Source organism: Phragmites australis, chromosome 9 (assembly GCF_958298935.1).
Source record: "Phragmites australis chromosome 9, lpPhrAust1.1, whole genome shotgun sequence".
NCBI classification, from domain to species: Eukaryota; Viridiplantae; Streptophyta; class Magnoliopsida; order Poales; family Poaceae; genus Phragmites; species Phragmites australis.
The window spans coordinates 28,756,516-28,778,310 of record NC_084929.1 but is presented as its reverse complement, the minus strand read 5'-3'; the positions used below and the strand labels follow the sequence as shown (position 1 = coordinate 28,778,310).

Genomic DNA, 21,795 nt, shown 5'->3' with positions numbered 1-21,795 from the left:
GCTGTAATGTTTGTCACATCGAAACTGACGTTGAATCTTCCTGATGGACCTGCTAATCCCCGTGCAAGCAATTCGGTCACCGTTTCATTGTTTCCTTGTTTGGATTGGAAGCGTGGCTAGGTTTTATTTCAAGATTGAAACTCTCTTTGAATTGAAAGCCTCTGAATCCTTTTTTACCCTTTTGATCCTTTTGTTATGTGGGAAGTGTTAGCTCGGTTTTAGTGTGACAACATTTTGAAAAAAAAAGAGAGGTAAAGTTTTAACCTTTTTTTTTTTTGAGAGAGAGAAGTTTTTAATGTGACACTGTGATAGAACCAAAGCACACGGAGGACCAATTTCCTACTGTTTCCTTATCATATTTTTTTTGTTCGAAACCTTGTGAATTTAGGTCAAATTGAAATTGACGACAAGAACCGATGTTTTGCATGTGAGTTTTTGACATCATAGAAATGCTGAAAAAAAGGAAGAATTGCTGCACCTGTGGATTAAATTTGTCACCAAACATCCCTTGTTAGATAGGAGTACTTTTGGGAATATTTGTATGCATGCAAATAAAGGTTATCTCACCTTAAAGCGATAGATATAGTGTTTATTCAGATGTGTATGTACTAATTGTAGGTCCCCGAACCTCCATGGCCTCCCTTGGCTACCAAGACAGACATAATGAGACACCTTTAACAAGGTCCCGGCAGCCAAAAAAGATTTATCAGATCACAAGGTGGCATGCATATCCAATCAGGCAAAAGCATGAAGCTCCACTGCAACAACTCATCCGCGCCAATTAAGCAACACGCAACACCACACACAAAAGCTTTCTTTTTTTCCTCCTTTTTCTTTTGTTCTAACACTGATTTTAATTGTGCTGCGACAGCCAAATGAAAAAATATATAATGGAAGAAAAGTAGTGCAAAAAACAGACATGGATTTGGCCCTTGGGGCCACAGTTAACTTCAGAAGTTCACAAAGAAAACTGCATGAAGATTGCAGATTGGTATGGTACAACTAAGGTTTACAAATTCGTTTTACCAACGAAAATTGTCCGCAGTTACCGGAAAATCACGGTAACCGTGATAACCAGGCAAAATTCGGTGAGAATTCACTTAAAATTCACTCGATCAAATTTGAAATTCGGTGAGAATTTAGACCAAATTGACCGAACGGTAACCTGCCGGTTTGCACCGGTTACCGACCGTATTTAGCGATTTATCGACCGAATTTTCCGTATTTTCCGCATTGTCGGTAACCGGTCGGTTTGCACCGGTTACCAACAGCATTTATCGATTTATCGAGCAGTTTTCTTGAATTTCAGTGAAATTAAAAAAAACCAAAAAATGGCTCAACATTATAAAATCAATAACTAATTCATCTAAGCTTCAAACAAGTAAAAAAAATTTATTGGTTTCCTTGTAATACATGATAAAAGTATTTATACTCATAAAAAAGTTGAATATTTTCTATAAGAAAATGTATTTGCTAAACCAAGTTAAATGCATAGTTTACTCTTTGCTAATTCAAAAATCATGAAACCAATTTTGTTAGTCTTCTTACATGATCCTATATCTTTTAAAAATACATGAACTTATGGAATAGTTATTGTAACATGTATGATTGTGTAAATGTATTGCAACTAGATTAATTCATAACTAACCCATCATACCTCCAAAATTAGTGAATCCACTTTTATTAGTTTACTTATACTATGCTTTATATAGGAAAAATAATGGTAGACAAGAAAAAGTTAATTACATTGCTATTTCTTAATATATTCACTTTATGCTTTTGAACTTTGTAAAAATTATGAAGAAATTAATAAAACTCTAAGTGAAGTGAAACCAATTTTAAAAATCCTCTTAAGAAATGTCTTATACAAGAAAAATATGTGTTTGCATGTTAAGCCTTTTCTTAATATGAGTTAATAAATGAGCTGCACGCTTCAAGATTTTTCTTTTTCTTTTCGAACTTCCTCCCTGTAGAATGTGATGCAAACGGCATTATTTTTGAAAAAAAATTCACATAAGTTCTTAGAATTATCTCTAGTTTTTTAGGATTTTTGAATTTTTTGAATTCAAATTCGGTAACCGATCGGTTTATATTATCGGAGCGGAGCGGTAAGGTTACCACGAATTTCGAGCGGTAACTGACGAATTTGTTAACCCTAGATGCAACAGGACCGAAAGGAAACTAACAATTGATCTAAAGAAAGAAAAAGACACTGAAGGTCCAGTAAAGCTTTCACATGTCTCAGTTAAAAGTGATACTCGCATTATCGGTTGGGGCACAGCACAATTATGGGATTATCATGTAAGTTTTCAATAATTAAGGGCATGCAACAGGGTAATTGTTTGTCCATATTCAAACGACAGGGGAAAATGCTGCATGCACATTGACCCACCTGGTCGTCGATCACCTTTGCATGCAGTGCAGTTAATGAGAGGACGATTGCCTTGCGCCAACAGTGTGTTCATGCAGTTATTCAGGTACTCCACATGTCATGTCTTCATCGATTTACCGATTAGCATACTCCCTCCTATTAAAAATACTTAGCGTTTTAGACATTACATTATCATCAATGTGTACATTTGACTACTCCTTTTCTATTATAATATATTTATAAATATACTCCCTCGGATAAAAAATACATGTCATTGTTGACTTTTTACGGTTTTTCATGTGTAATTTTGACCACTATTTTCTATTAGAATATAGTTACATATCTAATAAAAAAAGTATAATATTATGAAAGGATTTTTCAAGACGAATCTATACTTATGATTTTTATGTTTTCAAATTAAATATTTTTTAAAATTATTGATGATCAAAGTTTCAAAAGTTCGTTCGATCTTAATCAAAGCGTGAAGTATTTGTGACAGGAGGGAATAATAAATTATGAGATTATGAAATTATTTTTGAAGACAAATCTATACGAATAATTTTTATGTTTTCATTATTAGTAGTCAAAGTTTTGCAAGTTTAACTAGATCTTATTTAAAATATCAAGTATTTATAATTGGAGAAAACATCATGTAGTAATATCCAACCAGTTCAGCATTTCTCATTGTTTTACCTATAAGGAGCTTAACTGAAACTCTACGTACTTTTAAGTCAAAACGAAATTGATATTTCCATGACATGCCTGCATTTTGGCGAGAGATAGCTATCATAGTACAGTAAACACACGCATTTCTGATATTTCTAATTGGATTGAATCTAATCGCAACTTGCATCGATCGATGGATGCAACCACTCCTAGGAATAGGATCGAGCAGAAAAGCAGCGAGCAAGGAGAGGCCCGATGGCAAATTTTCTATGTACGTCTACCAACCCCAGCCAACCACTATCACCCTGTGACCTCCTACCATGCACGACACCGGGCGGTGGGAGCATGCGCGCGTCCAGCCGTTTAAATTGCCGCTCGGCCCCTGCTCATGCCGCTCACCAGCTCGATCGATCAATCCATTTCTTTCTTGCTAGCTCCAAAGATCGTTCGATCGAACACAGCTAGTGAATCGATCGAGGTGAACAATGGGGTCTCATCGTCTCCGGTGTCTCTCCTCCCCTGCATGCCTCCTCTTCGCCTTCGCCGTCCTCCTCGCCATCATGCCGGGTCTCGCCGCCGCCCGCACCCGCCGCTACACGTTCAATGTACGCATCCGGCGGTGCCCAAAGTGTGCTGAGCCTGTGACATATCTCAAGCTTGATTTCATATATAATGTGTGCGTGCGTCTCTGCTGGCAACCGTGTTATATTGCTGCCACTGCTTAATTAGCAAATGGTCTTCACTTTGCAGGTGACAATGGCGACGGTGACGCGGCTATGCGTGACCAAGAGCATCCCCACGGTGAACGGCCGGTTCCCGGGGCCAAAGGTCGTCGTTCGGGAGGGCGACCGGCTCGTGGTCAAGGTCCATAACAACATCAACAACAACGTCACGTTCCACTGGTACGATCCGCCACGCGCTAGCTAGCTGCTGCACTGCACGTCCCTTGTCCCGTTTGATTACCTTAGCTTGGCGCAACCGGCGCGCGCGCGACACGACGACCGAGCTAATCGACCAAGCGTGTGCAGGCACGGCGTGCGGCAGCTGCGGAGCGGGTGGGCGGACGGGCCGTCGTACATCACGCAGTGCCCGATCCGGCCGGGGCAGAGCTACGCCTACGACTTCCGCGTCGTGGGGCAGCGCGGCACGCTGTGGTGGCACGCGCACTTCTCCTGGCTGCGCGCCACGCTCTACGGCGCGCTCGTCATCCTCCCGCCGCGCGGCGTCGGCTACCCGTTCCCCAAGCCCTACAGGGAGGTGCCCCTCATGATCGGTACGTACCCGCACGCACGACAAATCTCGTTACGTTACGGCTATGCTGTGCATGTGCCAGCGCCAACCGGCAGGATCTGACGCGTGATTGAAACCTGAACGACCGGCAGGTGAGTGGTTCAACGCCGACCCGGAGGCCGTGATCAGGCAGGCGATGCAGACCGGCGGGGGACCGAACGTCTCCGACGCCTACACTTTCAACGGCCTGCCTGGCCCAACCTACAACTGCTCAGCCAACGACACGTTCAAGCTGAAGGTGAAGCCCGGGCGGACGTATATGCTGCGGCTGATCAACGCGGCGCTCAACGACGAGCTCTTCTTCGCGGTGGCCAACCACACGCTCACGGTCGTGCAGGCGGACGCTAACTACGTCAAGCCGTTCGCGGCCACGACGCTGGTCATCTCACCGGGGCAGACCATGGACGTGCTCCTCACCGCGGCCACCAACCCGTCCTCCCCGGCCTTCGCCATCGCCGTCGCGCCCTACACCAACACCGTGGGCACTTTCGACAACACCACCGCCAACGCCGTCCTCGAGTACGCGCCGCAGAGGGCTGCCGTACTCCGGGGCATCCCCGCGCCGGCGCTCCCGCTGTACAATGACACAGGCGCCGTGGCCAACTTCTCGGCCAACTTCCGGAGCCTCACGAGCGCGCAGTACCCGGAGCGCGTGCCGCAGTCGGTGGACCGCCGCTTCTTCTTCGCCGTCGGCCTCGGCGTTGACCCGTGCCAGAGCCGGGTCAACGGGACGTGCCAGGGCCCGAACGGCACCAGATTCGCGGCGTCCATGAACAACGTGTCCTTCACCATGCCCAAGACCTCGCTACTCCAGGCGCACTACCAGCGGAGGTACAGCGGCGTGCTCAAGGCCAACTTCCCCACGGCGCCGCCGCGCCCGTTCAACTACACCGGCACGCCGCCGAACAACACGTTCGTGAGCCACGGCACACGGGTGGTTCCGCTCAAGTTCAACACGACCGTCGAGGTGGTGATGCAGGACACCAGCATACTGGGCGCCGAGAGTCACCCGCTGCACTTGCACGGCTACGACTTCTACGTCGTCGGGCAGGGGTTCGGGAACTACGACGCGAACAATGACACCGCCAAGTACAACCTCGTCGACCCGGTGCAGCGGAACACCATCAGCGTGCCCACCGCCGGTTGGGTCGCCATCCGCTTCGTCGCCGACAACCCCGGTGAGTTCTACCACCGCTTTCACCCTTGAATGCTGGACCTACTCTCGCGTTGACTTCTGTCGGTTTCATCTTAACCTATCGACCTCTGTTGGTGCAGGTGTATGGATTATGCATTGCCACTTGGACGTGCACTTGAGCTGGGGTCTGGCAATGGCGTGGCTCGTTAACGACGGGCCACTGCCGAACCAGAAGCTGCCGCCGCCGCCGTCCGATATCCCAAGATGCTGATACTCTGCCGCACGGATCTGTGGCGGTTTTGGTCCGTGCAATGCATGCGTGCGTGCATACATGCAAGCTCGTTTTGTGGTGCCGCGGTGTCGAGGAACCCACTCGATCATTTTGCGATGATGTCTGATTTTGTTGCCGCTCTGCCTCGGAGACAAAAACAAGGTCGATCATTCGGTGGTGATGTTGTATGATTCTTTCTTGTTATTATTCTTTGATTCCACTTTTAACGTTCATGCTGGACATTTGTTGTTAGTGTGTACAATGTATACAAATATACGATATAATGTATCAATTGAAGACTGGACCAGGTAATGATTTTTTTTGTTTTAGCATGCAGAGCATGCCATGCATACTTGCTTGTAAAGTGTCTTGTTCTTTCTTGTAAAGTGTCTAGTTCTTTCTTGTAAGGGATCCTGGTCCGTCACGCACGGGCACGGCACAGGCGCCCCATTGGTCCACGGTCCGTCCGTCTCTATATGTGAGGCGACCCCGCTCAGCTCTGTCGCGCCGCTAGCTTTTTGTTCATGCCACACACAGCACAAAAGTACATGTGAACTTTGAACGGCACAGACATACAAGTTGAAGCCATGTTTGAGCACTTATTTACTTGTTCCATCATGCATGTATCATGCAACTGGATTGTACAGTAATAACGAACTAGACTGTGTACGTTGTTCAGTGCAGAGGCCGAAAAATTGCTTTCCATTATTAAAAAACCAAGCTGAAATTGCGGATGAGTATGGAGTTAGGTGGCAATGCTTTCAGATGGAATCAAACCGACGAGAGTTCGAGTCCCCATCTTACACCCCGAGATTTCCAACAAAAAATATGTTCAAAGTACAATTGGCTAAAGCCATATTTAAGTACTAGTAACAAAGTACAATTGGCTATTTGGCTACTCCCCCTGTACCAAAGGTCCTACACTCACAGTGCACAGCTTGCATGCATAGGCCCACCGCTACATAAAACTCTATTATTAATGGTTTATAATTAGCATCGGTATCGGTTAGTGAATCGAAAGTCCATAAGTGACAATGATACTCGCAAATTTTTTGATTTTTTGCTATGAACCGATATTAATAGATGGGTGGCTCGTATTCAAAATATGCATTTGCTGCTGCTACATATAGTTCACAGCATATACAACAGAACATATATTACAATAGAAAGCAATTCACAACGCATACATCATCAATCACATATATTCACATACAAATCATTCGCATATGATTCATCAATAACTTATGTTTCATTGTTCATCCATACACCACAATTTTCAATGTTTTTCAGTAATAAGCTAGAAGAGAGGAGAACAGTTCAAGTTCACTTCATCTTACTAGAAGGAGACCTACTAGCAAAGTTGCAAGTTTCCAACGTAGGAGACATCCAACGGTTAAGACGACTCCACAACTTGATATTATGGTTCTCTGGTTAATGAAACTCGTCATTTGGATCGATGACATCATTAAGCAGCCACCCGACAAGTTCTTCTCGAATATTTACGAGTTCATAGAGTAGCAATCAACCAGTTTTCAATCTCATGTGTTATCATTAATGAATTAGCACTACTACAATAAGCCTCATCAGTGCCGGTTGAAAAATAGCTTCACTACCAGTTTTTCAACCGGCACTCTTTACTTGGCACTGATGGTAGGATACTATCAGTGTTAGTTGCTCACTCGATACTATTATAATTTTCAGAGAATAAAAAAATTAGCGGACGGGAGCGTCATCCGAGCCGGCTCGATTCCGACTCGGAGTCGAGCTGGCTCCCGCTGTCACTCCCCTTCTTCCTCACTGCCCTCCTTCACGCCTCCCCATGCCCCCTTCTCTGCTGGCATCAACATACACCGAGCTTCACATACACAAACAAAAACCACAAAATCAAAATAAAATCGAAGGTAGAGGCGATTGATACACGTATTGACGAAGAAAGTACATACACACATACACCCAATTCCGCTTGCTACTAAACACGATCCAAATTTGCTCAAAGAAAGTACATACATACACACACCCAAAGCTTGTTCCTTTACTTCCCTTCAGCATCGAATCCGGTAACACCCGATGGGGAGGCTGACGGGGCAGATGAGTGTGCACACACGGGCACCAAGCTGCATCGCCATTATCGCATCTCACCTCCGGGAGGATGGGCGTGAACGTGGGCGCCGGGCTACATCATCACCACCGTGTTTCTCCACTCCGTGGCCTCCGCTCCTCCAACGTTAGTGCCATCTCACTACTGATGTCCTGAGCACGCCGCTGCCGAGTCCCAGCCCAACAGCCGACCTGTTGGTCATCGACATCGCTGGCCACGGACGCCAAGCCGCATCTAGGGTGCGTTCGGTGTGGGCAACAACGTGGAAGGTAGAGGCGAAGGCGTGGTGTGGAGCGGGGCAGAGGATGAGAATGGCACCGGCATGGGAGGGCAACAACGAATGAGATGGCGGGATCCGGATCTGGGTGGCGTGTGTGAAGCGAAGAGACAAGGGGGGGGGGGGAGAGAGAGAGAGAGAGAGAGAGAGAGAGAGCTGGATCTGGGTGGCGTGTGTGAAACGAAGAGATAAGCGAGTGAGAGAGCCAGACGAGAGAGAGAGATCGAGTCAAAATCTGATTGGATTTTAAATTCGGATCCCGACAGTATCAATGTCGATTGTAGATGAAACCGACACTGATAGTCCTTTTCAGTGTCGTTTCTTAATACCTCAGCCAATGTTTATGCGGGGGAGTTTAACAACCGGCATTGATACATCTTCAGTCATGATTTTTGCACATCCGACACTGATAGGACGCTACTTATGACATGTTCTGTAGTAGTATGGAGATATTAGTGTGTGTGTGTGTGCGTTCGCATGTACGTGTATACATAAAAGCCACATAAATTGTTGCTTGCCTCCTGCTAGTGACACTGCAAAAATTAAATGAATCTTCAATATAATGGAACGAGGTGTGTTACTACAAATTGCGATATATGAATATTTTGTACATACTGGAAATTCTTTTTGACTCTGAATTTAGCTTTGAATTGGGCATGTCGCATACTCTTTGCATAGTATATTGCCAATGCCCTGTGCATGATTGTGAATAGTGATTTAAACTTAGATGCAATTGAATGAATGGAAGATTAATAGAGATTATCTATAGAGGAAATGATCGGGTTTACCTTTGGAGCATATCTATAAGGTCTTGGTATTTTTCGATATCTTTGTTCTGTGAGTCCAAGATAAAGATCTTGCTCATTTCTAGCTCAATGGCAACGAGCATTTGGAAACTACAGTGATATGTCACCACAATCATTTAGTTCTAACATCATGTTGCAAGAAAAGAACAAAATCAACAGGAGTTACATAAATATGTACTCAAATTTATATGGTAGAAGTATATAGTTCTTGTATTGTTGCTTGAGAAAAGCATTTACTATGTAATTTTTGGTCTAAATTGGGCTTTCTTTGATAAGTTTCTCGTTTACAAGTACCAGGTCGAGAAATCCTCATGGGGCATCGTTCTCTCTTACTACACGTATCTCCATTATAGATAAGAAAGTATTTATACATTAATTTTATCTATATTATATTACAAGGATACATACTACAAATTATACATAAGACTCTTACAGAGTCCAGCATCTTATGAGAGAAACATCGAGGGCGTCTAGGTTGAACTAGTCATAGAAAAGGCCGATCGATGTAGAATGAACCATAGTCTTTGTGCAAATGTTCCTCTTTAATCCTAACAGCGAGCATATGTGGAAGTGTATCCTGGTTGAACCGATCCATATACCATTGATGTAAGCATTGCTCCTGAAATAACAATTTTTCTAACTTGGATGAGGGATCATCGCCTTCCTCATCTTGAACTTCACTCACTCTTCTTTTCCTTTTTGTTGTCCTTTTCCTTTTTCCTTCTCCATGTCCTTCTACTTGGCATGCAAATGCCTATGTACTAGCCATTTTCATGATAGGTATCTTGGAGATGCACTCATAGTTTGACAGTGGCTTATATTGTTTTACGGTCATCTCTCTATTGGCCATTGAAATGAAAAACCTAGCTGCACACTCCTTATCAGGAGATGTTATAGATTTCTGATTACTCTCCTCCTCTAGTAACGACGTTATACTAGCATTGATACCCTTCTTAGGCTTCTTAGGTGGTGGCAACTTTTGAGGTGATGACGACTTTTGATAGTGGAGGGCTTGACCACAATGGTGACAGTTATACGAGGTCTCTTGTTAGAGAGGACACATTGAAGGGTCATTTGCTTGCACCATACTAAAATCGTGGATGGTATCTCCTAGAGTTGTTATGCCATTGTCTCCAAGGATCTCCAACTCAATGCCTTCAAACTTGTCATGTAGCATTTTCCACTTGACCTTGGTGAAGCCTGTCGGTATCGGGCGGTTGTGCATGTCCTTCCCTTTCACTCATGGATAAAGTCATGCTCATAGCCATTGCCTTATGGTGATGTTCAAAGCAGGCACGTGTAACCTGCACGGTGTTGTAATCGTAATGTCGTCGACACGATAATGACCCAAGTCCTCTTCGGGAAGTCCGTGGATGTGCAACTACTTCAACTACCAGAGGGTTGGTGAGTAGAGCATTACCGGGTTGCATTTGGTTGAGGGCTACTTGTAGTTGTTTCTATACTTCTTGCATGAGGGAATCCACTTCTTGTTGTATGCGGATATCTACTTGTCTCATCATTTTATCTTGTTCCATTTTGCTTCTCTTCCGACCCTTAAGTGTTGGCATGCTCCAGGAATACATGTTTCAATAGAGTCCTAGCACCAACGGCTCGCACGTGAGAAAGGTGCTCCTTGTTTTCAAGGGCCATGGTTAGTTCATTCTTCTCCCTATTTGGCTTAAGAGAGCCTTAAAAAGATTGGACTTTTGCGTCTGCGATCTTTTAGGTCTTTTTTTTTTGTCTCGGGTGCTTTTAAAGGATAAGCTCTCATCCTTTGAGAAAGTAGTCCCCCTCCTGAATATAGTGTGCTTGGATTGTTCGACCTAGGATGCCGTTACAATTGTGACACCACTACGAATCAATTCGTCTTCTAGCATCTCCCATTCTTGTATCTTTCTGTACCTAGCCTTGTTGAGTATGTGAGGGTAAATGTTCTTTTTCAAGGTAGCTGTGTGGTCCTCATTTGGCTTCTGAGCTTCCGAGGATTGCTTGTACTCCACAAAGGCACCCTAATTTTTTTTTCCAAAAAATTGTACTTGGTGAGTTCTAGCTTCAAATTCTTTCTCACATAGTCGTAGTTATGTGTGGTCTTCTATTTTTGTCACAAATCACTCAATGATCTGTAATGCATCATGCTTCATAAAGTCATCGGACCCTCCAGGGAATTGGAACTTTTGTTTTAGCTCCACCCACATATGCTCCTTGAGATAGTGATAAGGAAATATAATTGTCGATTTTTGACCATCTCAATCATTTGATCGTGAACCGATAATGATGCCGACAGCGATAAGCCGACGCCATCTGTAGCGGTGGTCAGAGACACATCACTCCATGATCTCCATCACACCCCGAGAGCTCCGCCACTTTGCTCATCAGCTCTTTTCGCTCCCTCACTCAGCGCGCGATCTGCTCCTCTCCTCTCATCTCCACTCACATCAAGTGCGCCTTGAAGACCTCATAATTGCATCGTCCATCTATGGAGATGCGCGCAGACGACAGCAATCGTGGGCTGCGCAAGAAGATGAGGTGGAAGGGAGCCACCATGGAAGTGGCCATGCTCGCCCTCGGCGATGGCAAGAGCGGCGCGTGGTCGCTCCCGCGCTGATGAGCGTGGCTCTACATCGCGTGCCACTGCGTCACCATGCTGGCGTGCTGCGCGCGACAGCTCCTGAGGCAAAAGGGGGAGATACAGATAGGACACGGTTTTGTGTTTTGCTGGAGCATTTGTGAGTGGCAACAGTTGAAATGTAAGTATGCAGGCTGTAGCACATAGGGGAACTTGATGGAAAGATTGCCAGATTCTCTTCTCTTCTTTTTCTTCTTCTTCTTCTAAAAATAGAATTATTCATTTGCCTTTTGATATGTACTTTGGATGAACTGAAGTGGGGAAGAGAAATGTGAAGTCAATTAAACTTCATTCTACTCTCTTTCCAATTCGCTTTCCGTCTGGACAACTACCGGGGGAACATTGGCATTTCAATTTTGAATAGGATTTAAGCTGAGTACTAGCGGCAGTCACCTCTTTTGAAACCGAATGATATTTTTCCCTAGACGTGCATTTTTGGAACTTGGAGAAGCAAAGAAATATGTTTCCTTTTGACATTTATTTTGCCAATATCTTCCGTTCTTAAAAGAAGAAAAAAAACATGTTTGAGTCCTCTATTTTGAGAAGAATGAACAACAAGGGGTAGAAAACAAAATATGTGCGTCCTTTTAACTTTGTTAAAAGCTGGAAAAGAGGTAATGAACAACGAGGGGTGCCATTGCTTTATGTTCTGACCAGCAACAGCAACAGCTCTGCATTACTGCATATGTGCATCCTCTGCACTGTTGATTCCCGGCACTGACGCCGTGAACTGGCACACCCTAAACGGCACGTCCGTACCTGAGCATCCTGTTCCTCTGGGCTGCACTTGCTGGCCGTTCACAGCTGAAGGAAAAAGAGCCTCCTCCCTCCTGCTTGGATTGTTGGATCGGATAAGTGACAAGGTTGCAGTGTTCTTGCGTGATCTTACTCTATGCCTAGCTGCCAGTAGACTGCTTGCTAAGCGATTCGTATCGGCTGGCCATCCAGAAGAGCAAGGAGGAGCAAGCTAAGCTAGGTCCGTTTGCTAGTTCAATTTTGAATTGTAGCCTTGTGATTCCTGGCCCAACATGATGTTCATCATGTGTTGCCATTTTTTAGCCTGTAAAACTTACTTTATCTCTGAATGAAAGGCAGCAGTTGAATTCTATACGTGATTGGTGCACCAATGTTAAATATGGTTCGTTGTCTCCGACTCTCGACTTTTAGGCTTTGAAAACTAGCATAGCTCAGCATAAGGTCAACTCCAATAGAACCTCAAATTTACAGATTTCAGTGCTACAGTATTTTTGTCTACTGTAGCATCTCCAACAGTAGCATCTACAATACTATTCACAGAGGCCTACAGTGAGTCCGGAGGGAGGAAAACACTTTCGGGTTACCGTAGCAGTACTGTAGACAGAGGCTGACAGTGGGTTCGGAGAGAGTAAAAAAATAGTAAAAGGTAAGAAATATAGTATCTGTTAGAGATAAAAAAATAAGAAATATTGTAATAGTGATAGAGAATGATGTAATAGTATTTTTAGGATGAAAAGATGGTCTAACTATGGTGCCAATTTTTTTTTGCAAGAATGGTGCCACGGATTTGAATTCTTCTTTCCCATAGTTATGCTTATAAGAGCTAAAGCTCCACTTCAAGACCTATGATGTGAGCCTAATATTTCTGACTCTAGCAATTAAGTTCGATTTGTCTGTAAAGAAGTCAATAAGAGTGTGATTGGTTATCTGGTTAGCCCCCTAGCCAGGCTAGGCCTTAGACCAGACCAGTCCATCCCAGACTTCATCAGTGTAATATCTTGGTGTTTGGTTTGTCAAAAAAATTCAGTGAAAGACAAAAAAATTGTTCATCACTACTGTATATATCATAACACTAAAAATAAAAAAGACTAGTTCCTTCCATGCATAGAACCAACACCATGTAGCTAGGGATGAAAGTGGATGTCTAATGGGTAGTTCTAGGTTACCATTTAGTTCATTTTTTCTTAAGTTAATTAGGTGGTAGTGAATATTTAGTTCATTTTTTTTTAGTTTTGGATTGACTCAGTAACTTTAAAAAATACAAAACTTTAAAAAATACAAAACTTGCATCTCTACATGTAGTCCTAGATTCCTTCACTTCAAGCTCATCGATCCTGCAGGTCTGTCCATGCAACCAAACACGTTAGTCCTGTATTATGTAAGCATGTATAAGGCTATAGGTCAAGCAACCAATCACGTCTTAGGTGTCTAGGTTAGCGAAGGTGAAACAGGCCTAATAATATGGTAGGACCGCGTCGAGAATCTAAGTTTGTGTCACGTATTCTTCCGAAGAAATGCACGAGATATCAGCTAGTAACATATTCTCAAAACCATATGATAATACTATCAGCAATTTAGCAGGATGCTTGGAACCACAGATAGAATTTGGAAAGGGTTCCAGAATTTTTGTTCTCCCCCGTCCAAACTGACCTGTCCCCATAAACAGCCCAGTAAATCTGAATAAATTGATAATTTACCACTGAAAAGATTGATGCTTTGATTATGATATCACTCGTATCAATAAAATATAAGACCATCTAAATTAATGACTGTAGACAAAATGACAAATAAACAAAACAACTAGTTAGAGGTGGCAGAAAAAAATTGGCTCGCAAATCTGGCCCCTCAAACCCCAACTGATTCTCTTCTTCCACTCAAAGAAAGGAACGAGAGAGAAAAGGAAACTGATTCTCCTCTTTGCTCTTCCCCTCCCCTCGCGCGGGCGAGGTCACCAAATCGACGCCTCTCTACCGGAAGGTCGGAATCCTCCCCACAAAGCGGAGCACGCCAGGTACTCTTCTCTTGTAGTCCCCCTTCACCTTCTCCCCTCTACTGGACCGCGGTGGTGTGGAGATCCATCCGACTTAAATTAGTTTCTTATTTTGTGGGTAAGGAATCCCTAGCCTAATTGGATGGACTGTTCTAAGAGTGAGCTTTGTTTCGCGTCTATTCTCTGATGGGAGCGGTCAAATCCAAATCGATCCTGTTTGCTGCGTGCTAATCAGTTTATTTTCCATGCATCCCCCATGCCCCCGTGTTAATTCCGCCCCTACCTAATGAACCTTCAGGGGTAGATGATAGCAGTTGTTGGGAATGGGCTCCTTTAGGAGATTGGAATTTGATTTTGCATGTTCCTTCAGAAAGGAAATGGGAATCACAACCGTACTGTTAGTGGGAGTGCAAGATACTGACTGGTGGTTCACATTTGATTATCCAATGTGTGATATGATGTTTAATCCTTTGACGATTGTCTCTCTACACAGTCATCTGTTGCAATATCTACCATATAGTCTTACGCTACGAAACCATGAATATAGGTCACATGAGCTGCTTTGAATTCGGCTTCAAATTTTGTGGAACAAATGGCAGCTATTAACCAAAAGAAGCCAAACAATTTAGATGATTGATGGAAGCGACTATTTTATTCCTTTTCAAATGATTGTGCCTAGTGGCTGGATCAATGTTGATTCTGTCAGAATACTCTAATGCTCTCGTGTTGCTCGTTCAGAATTTCTCTTTGGCAGCAAGGTCATGGCAGAGACCATAGATTTATCAGGGGATGGAGGTGTTCTTAAGACGGTGGTCAGGAAAGCAAAGGATGATGCTACAGCGCCATCTGAGAGCCTTCCCTTGGTTGATGGTACTGCACTTCATATATTGTGTTTTGAGCAAACATTGCATCAGCATTTTTTTACTTCTATTTGAAGGGATAATTGGTCGAGCAGTTGAGTTACGATAAGTCATCCTTTTTTGTTAACTGGTTCTAATATTTCTCCATTCAGCTGCATTGCCCTCAACGAACTGTGTAACACATTTATGCTTTTACCTTTGCAGTTCATTATGAAGGCACACTTGCTGAGAATGGTGAAGTTTTTGACACCACCCATGAAGACAACTCTATTTTCTCATTTGAAATTGGACAAGGGGCTGTCATCAAAGCATGGGATATAGCATTAAGAACTATGAAAGTATGTCGATGTTCTAGTTTCTGGCTTGGCCTTGGTCATCTCTAAAAATTTTAATATGGTTTGGCCTATTGGAATATTGAAGGTTGGCGAGGTTGCAAAAATTACATGCAAGCCAGAATATGCATATGGAAGTGCAGGCTCGCCACCAGAGATACCTCCTAAGTCTCTTTCCCATTTCTTCTGTTTCTGGATTCAAAAGCTTGAGTTTTACAAGGTCGATGATGTTAGTAACTGGAAGAGCTTGTTCTTTGCAGTGCAACCCTCATTTTTGAGGTGGAGTTAGTGGCTTGCAGGCCGAGGAAAGGTTCCAGTCTGGGCAGTGTATCAGATGAGAAAGCTAGACTTGAGTAAGATATTTTCCAAATGTTCTATCTTTAATATTAGCACAAAGAATCCCAGTTATTATGTAATGTTGCACAACTGCACAAGACATTGAAAAGTAGATCAGACGTCTTCTCCTTGTTAATAACCTCATAGCCCCCAAATGAGTTCTTGATGACGATATAATACTGAGAGTTGCTTAAAAGTTACAAATATAGCATCCACCTTGTAGTCAAGTGTGATTTGTTTATTCTACCAGAATCCGAGATTTGTGTTATGACCATAAAGTAATAAATACATGAATTTGACAGGGAACTTAAGAAGCAGCGAGAGCTAGCTGCTGCTACCAAAGAGGAAGAGAAAAGGAAGAGGGAGGAGGCAAAAGCCGCCGCAGCAGCCCGGGTGCAAGCAAAACTTGACGCGAAGAAGGGGAAGGGAAAAGGAAAGGGAAAATAGATTACTACTTTGCTGCTGACTATTGTAACCTAGAGAATAATCTGCATGCATCATCGAACTGCTAGGTCACTTGCTGGCTACCGTGCTTGATGTGCTGCATGCATGCTTGTCTGACACTATTGCTGTACTGAAAGAGCAAATTAAGTATATCAATCCTTGGTATCTACGCAAATCACCAGGCATATTCTTTACTGAATACCTGGTTTAGGATAATTTCGTATCTTATAGTTTAGCTGAAAATTTATACATGAATGTCAAATTTTGGAATTGTGGCCTGATGTTAAAAAATCTACAGAGCTAATCCATGCATATTTGAACCACGATTGCACCCCAAAAATTCCTTGAAATTTAGTGAGAGTTTGCTCGGACCCTAAACAGTCGTAGAGCGGCTACCCTCATCCAGTTTTTAGAACACATCTCTTGGCAAACCCGACAATGGTGTGCACGTGGAGGTTTATAGTGGCAACATTTCCGGCAATATCTCAAGTCATCACCCTGCAAAAGAAGCGCAGATACAATACATTGTGATAACAGGCTAATGATAAGCTATTTTGACAACTATTAGCGAGAAAATATACTTTAAAAGTAAAGTGGCAGTCTGGCCCATGATTTTTCTCATATATTGGAAAGATAATGCAACCTACCCATCTCATCTTACTCACCCACTCCCCCTTTTCGACGAAAATTTAGTATCACACTGTATTAAGTGTTTATTCTTAAATTACTGATGTAACAAATGAGGAATCTCCTGAGAAAGGAACATATTATCCGTTTATCTCCATTCAATCACATCCACTTAAAGAAATGCAAAACAACGGCCAACGAACTAGAGGTTTTGCAGTGTACATAATAGGCTTTATCCCCGACTCAAAGAATAGCGGCGGTAGCTTCTGAATTTAAAGCACTTTGGTTTTCTTTTTAGCTTATGGTTAGCATTTACTAATGATTTCAAACCAGTCAGAAATTCACAATCAACCTATAAAAAAACCTTAAAATTCAGACTAGATCCACTCACTCGGTAGAAGGCGCTGGGGTCAACACTAGAATCTAAATTATCTACTTGTAACACTAGTCCTTTCAAGGTCATGACAGACTAGCCCAAAAATTAAGTGAAGACATACTAGTGACTAGGCTTTTACAATTTCACGGGAAAAAAAAGGCCTAAGTCCACTAAAAAACAAGAATTTGGGTGGGGCCAGTGCCCTCACTGGGCCTCTCCTGGGCCCGCCCCTGTTAAAGGTCCCAACCTTGAGCTGGAAAATGCTAGAACAGAACAATTTCCACCAGAAATAATCCAAATTGACGAACCAAGCTGCTTCTGAATCGCATTTTTCCTACAGATAAGCAAAGCACCCAAATTTCAAGATTTTGCGGCAACGGAGCACCCTCCCACCCCGCAGATCCAAAACTCCAGAGTTTTTTTTTATATTTTTTATTAAAAATTTGAATAAATAGATTTTTTGGACAACATTTATAAAAATAGGCGTCTGCCGTACTCTGGAAGGGTTGCAGCCCTCTCGCCATTTCAAAGGGCGGTAAGGGGTGGTCCTGCCACCGTGACACTCATTACCGCCATCTATTTTTGCAAATGTTGCTCCAAAAAATCTATTTATTTAAACTTTTAATAAAAAATATAAAAATAAAAAACTCTAAAACTCCACCCCACCCGCTGGCAGCCAGCCGAGGCCCGCCCGCCCAATAGCCCGAGAGGGATAAGCACGCGCGGGTGGCAACACACATTGCGCTTGATCTCATGGACGGTGCTCTTGGCGTCCTCGAAGTTGAGCACGAAGTCCGGCGGCACGCGCCCGAGGTCCCTGCACACTGCGACGGCGTAGGCGGCGATGCAGGCGGCAACGAGCGCCGTGAACGTGGTGGCATTGGCGACCCCGGCCGCCATAGCGAGGCCCAGCCACCGCACAACGGCCACGAACACCGTGGTGTAGTAGACGTACCCGATTGCCGTAGCACCGAGAAGATCGGCAGGGTGAGGTACCCCGGTCGCCCTCCCATCGGCGAGGCCCTCAGGACCTAGCCCTAGCCCTAGGGTTTTTTCGGTCGGCGGAGGCTAGGGCAGTGCATTGAGTCTGCGTGTGGGGCAAGCGCACGCGGCATCCGCTCCGCCCGTCTCAGAGAGGGAGGCCGTTGTGCAGCCTATTCCGTGGGAAGGAGGAGCGACTCGACGAGGGGAGGGACAAGGGAGATCGCGAGCGAGGCGTCTAGTGGGCGTGTCCAACGCACAGACGCTTCGATAGGTGCTTAATGAGAAGTAATAACAAAGGGTCGTGCTATCCTTTCCTCGATTGAAAACGTGTTGTTTTTAATCAACGAACAACAGTCGTCTGATCGTGAATCGACGGGTAATGCATTTTCTATAATCTCAGCTTCGTTTTGTGTCCACGTGACATAATTCGACAAGCTCCCCGGTGTTGGATCTGCTGCTGCCTCCCCTCCCTCGCTAACTTGTTCGTTTTCGAGCTCTCCAGCCACCGTCACCGCTCACCGGTTGTCTTCCACCACCCGCGACCGATAGTGCCCCACCTTACCGCTTCACCCACCGCCGTCGCCTCCGCTAGGCCGACCGCCTCATTTTGAAGTTTGGCAGTACAAAACTAACCCTGGCAGCCCAAAACCTCGAAACCCTAACCACTAACCTCACCGATGACGTGGAGCTTCCGTCCGTTCACGATTTCAGTCAACTGTAGTATAGTAAATACGAATAACAAAAACATCTGCACAAAGGCCCTGACATACAATGAAAACAATTATAAAATTAATGCATAGTTGTTTGACATACTTAAGAGCTTGTATAGACGTCCATTAATCCTAACACATTTAACATGCTTCCAACAATTTTTTCTAATGATCGACGGTTGTTTCCATGCAAATAACCGTAAAAGTCAGATGGCCTGGAGCGCCTGCCTCCCAATCGTGCGAGCGGTTTGCTTCAGCTGTCGAACACTTCCTCAAGCGGCAGCAAGCCCCTGGGTGCACAGTGGCAAGGAAACTTGCATAACTGCCTTCAAGTGCCCGGCGTTGTACATGGCCTTAGGCGAATGGCTGATGCCTTTGACATGGATTATGCCATGATTATGGGCTGATTAACTGCTCATCGACAGCGTAAGCAACGGTGGCGTGGGATGGCGGCAGAGGGAGATTGCTTCATTTGCTTGTGAGGACTTCGCGTGAGGGCGAAATCAGCCGACATAATTTGCTTTGATTGAAGAACTGAGGTGTCCAACTGCCCATACTGAGTGTTGTCGATCTGGGTTGGTTGCTTGCTGCCGCACAGATCAACGAATGATTTGGTTTTCTCCGGTGAACACGTTACACGGATGCCAAGGAGAGGATGATAGTTGTCAAAAGCCTCGGATGTCGGATGCATATCAAATAGCAATCCTTAAATCGTCAGCTAGATTAGCCTTCAAACCAAGCAAGATTAGCCTTCAAAAGCCTCGGATGCCGGATGCATATCAAATAGCAATCCTATGAACAGGGGCAGTCCCGTCATATCGCCTTGCAGTTGCAGGCCTGTACTGGCACCACTCGGTATTTGTCTATTTCCATCACTGCTGAGTTTGTCCTGGTCTTCTAGAAATGCATGCCTTTAGATAAGATTATTTCCCAGCGATATTTATCAGGTAGTACTAGTACAAGATGTTGATTATGGGTTGATTAACTGCTCATCGACAGCGTAAGCAACGGTGGCGTGGGATGGCGGCAGAGGGAGATTGCTTCATTTGCTTGTGAGGACTTCGCGTGAGGGCGAAATCAGCCGACATAATTTAACTCACTCACACTTAACGATGGATAATAACTGAAATGGGACTCGAGATTTACAAGACCATAAGACAGCTGAATTTTGCATGAGAAATCAGTCAACTTCCAACCGAATTGCTGGGTCTTATCCCGGATAACTACTTTCTATCTTACCTAGGAGATAAATATCTACCGTAGTAATTATCATGGTGCCTGCCCCCTAAAGGGGGCGAGCTGGTCGCTAACAATGTACAAATATCTTGGATCCGACCGAATTGCTGAGCCTTATCCCGGATAACTACTTTCTACCTTACCCAGGAGATAAATATCTACCGTAGTAACTATCGTGGTGCCTGCCCCCCTTGAAATTACTATTTATATGGAAAATAATGTAAGTGTTGACTGTGCCTGTGCACTCGAGGTACATGGTGTAGAGAGGTTCTGGAATTCCTTTTAGCTTTTAATCTAAGCTTGTTGTAATTTATATTATTTATCGAATATGTTGTGGTTAACACACACCAAGTCAAGATGGCCGAGTTGGTCTAAGGCGCCAGTTTCAGGTACTGGTCCGAAAGGGCATGGGTTCGAATCCCATTCTTGACACACTCTCTTTGAGCTTTTAACTTTTATTTTTTTCAGAACTTGACACGGAATCGTTTTTTCCTCGCGTGACGGCATGGACTTAAGATGGCGCATGGCAGGAGAGCCAGCGTTGAAAGAAAAAAAAAAACTTCTCGACATCGTGGGCAGACCGCTTCATCCCATGGGCGCATGGGTCTGCGACTCCGGAACGGCATGCGCAGACCCGACCGATGGAACGCGCTGCTGCTTCCAGAGTCGGCTCCTACTCCGTTCCCAGGCCCCGTCGTTGAGCGCCTACATCTGGTTGTCCAAATTCCAAATGGTTTGGCGAATGTTTATAATCTTATTTCCGCTCCCGGTCTGGGTAGAAGGGGTCTGATCGAAGGATGCCTGGTCGGCAGGCACCTAGTCAGGATCGAGTTGGTCAAGGTGGGACTGGTCGGGGTGAGACTGGTCGGAGCGATGCAGGTCAGCCCCATGGGGGCCGGTGCCACTCTCAAGACAGCCACCCATAGCCTCTGTCGGGCTCTGGACAGTCTGGCCACCTCCGTGACCAATTGTGCTGTCCTCTGCGGCCGTGGCCTCGGCATTCTCCGGACGCAATACGTCGACCAGTGGAAGATCCTGCTATAACATGAACTATGAAACCTCAACCCATGGGAAGAACGGGGATCAAAAAGTCTAAAAAAAAACCAGGCATACCATGCGATAGGCCCTCCCCAAAGGCGACAGATCGCACAGTAGAAAAGCACCTCGCAGAGGTCCATTCTTCCTCGCAGCAGCCGCCATTAGGATTTTGACCTGCTGGTCGATGACATTGTCGGCCAACTCTCAGATAAGGGAACACGTAAGATACCACACGATCAACAAGTAGACACCATGAAAAGGGATGCGATGTTACCTGTGGGGCTTTCCCGAGTGACATCATCACTCCCGGTGTACAAATAGGTCGGGTGCTCTCTTCTCCGCAGAGGGCACAGCCGACGCTTGATGAAGTCACGGACGACGTCCGCTCTCATCAACCCGGCGTTCACAAGGTTCTTGACTCGGGCCGTGAGGACCAACAACTCCGTAGTGGACGTGGGAGTGGTTCCATAGTCCTCGTTGTACTGAGCCGGTCCGCTCAGCATGCGGATATTATCCATGGCGTCCTTGGTCTTGAGGTAGAACCAGTCCTCCCTCCGGCCCGACCA

At 44.8% G+C, this 21,795-nt stretch overlaps 2 protein-coding genes, 1 non-coding gene and 1 pseudogene across 3 annotated transcripts; 3 read left to right on the top strand and 1 right to left on the bottom strand.

The window, feature by feature from the left end:
* The first annotated feature begins 3,393 nt into the window (after positions 1-3,393).
* Positions 3,394-6,083, top strand: LOC133929014 (putative laccase-11). The gene is made up of 5 exons (XM_062375592.1): positions 3,394-3,642; positions 3,788-3,939; positions 4,066-4,310; positions 4,420-5,505; positions 5,603-6,083. Exons 1-5 carry the CDS (start codon positions 3,523-3,525, stop codon positions 5,731-5,733), a joined length of 1,734 nt encoding a protein of 577 aa, XP_062231576.1. The 5' UTR covers positions 3,394-3,522; the 3' UTR covers positions 5,734-6,083.
* An 8,057-nt stretch (positions 6,084-14,140) lies between these two features.
* LOC133929013 (peptidyl-prolyl cis-trans isomerase FKBP20-1) lies at positions 14,141-16,425 on the top strand. Its single transcript, XM_062375591.1, has 6 exons — positions 14,141-14,307; positions 15,025-15,156; positions 15,351-15,484; positions 15,567-15,646; positions 15,739-15,831; positions 16,117-16,425. Exons 2-6 carry the CDS (start codon positions 15,048-15,050, stop codon positions 16,259-16,261), a joined length of 561 nt encoding a protein of 186 aa, XP_062231575.1. The 5' UTR covers positions 14,141-14,307; positions 15,025-15,047; the 3' UTR covers positions 16,262-16,425.
* An 8-nt stretch (positions 16,426-16,433) lies between these two features.
* LOC133928118 (probable protein S-acyltransferase 16) lies at positions 16,434-18,274 on the bottom strand (annotated as a pseudogene).
* A 2,268-nt stretch (positions 18,275-20,542) lies between these two features.
* TRNAL-CAG (transfer RNA leucine (anticodon CAG)) lies at positions 20,543-20,623 on the top strand. Its single transcript has one exon. It is a non-coding gene; the product is annotated as a tRNA-Leu (tRNA).
* Positions 20,624-21,795: the final 1,172 nt, after the last annotated feature.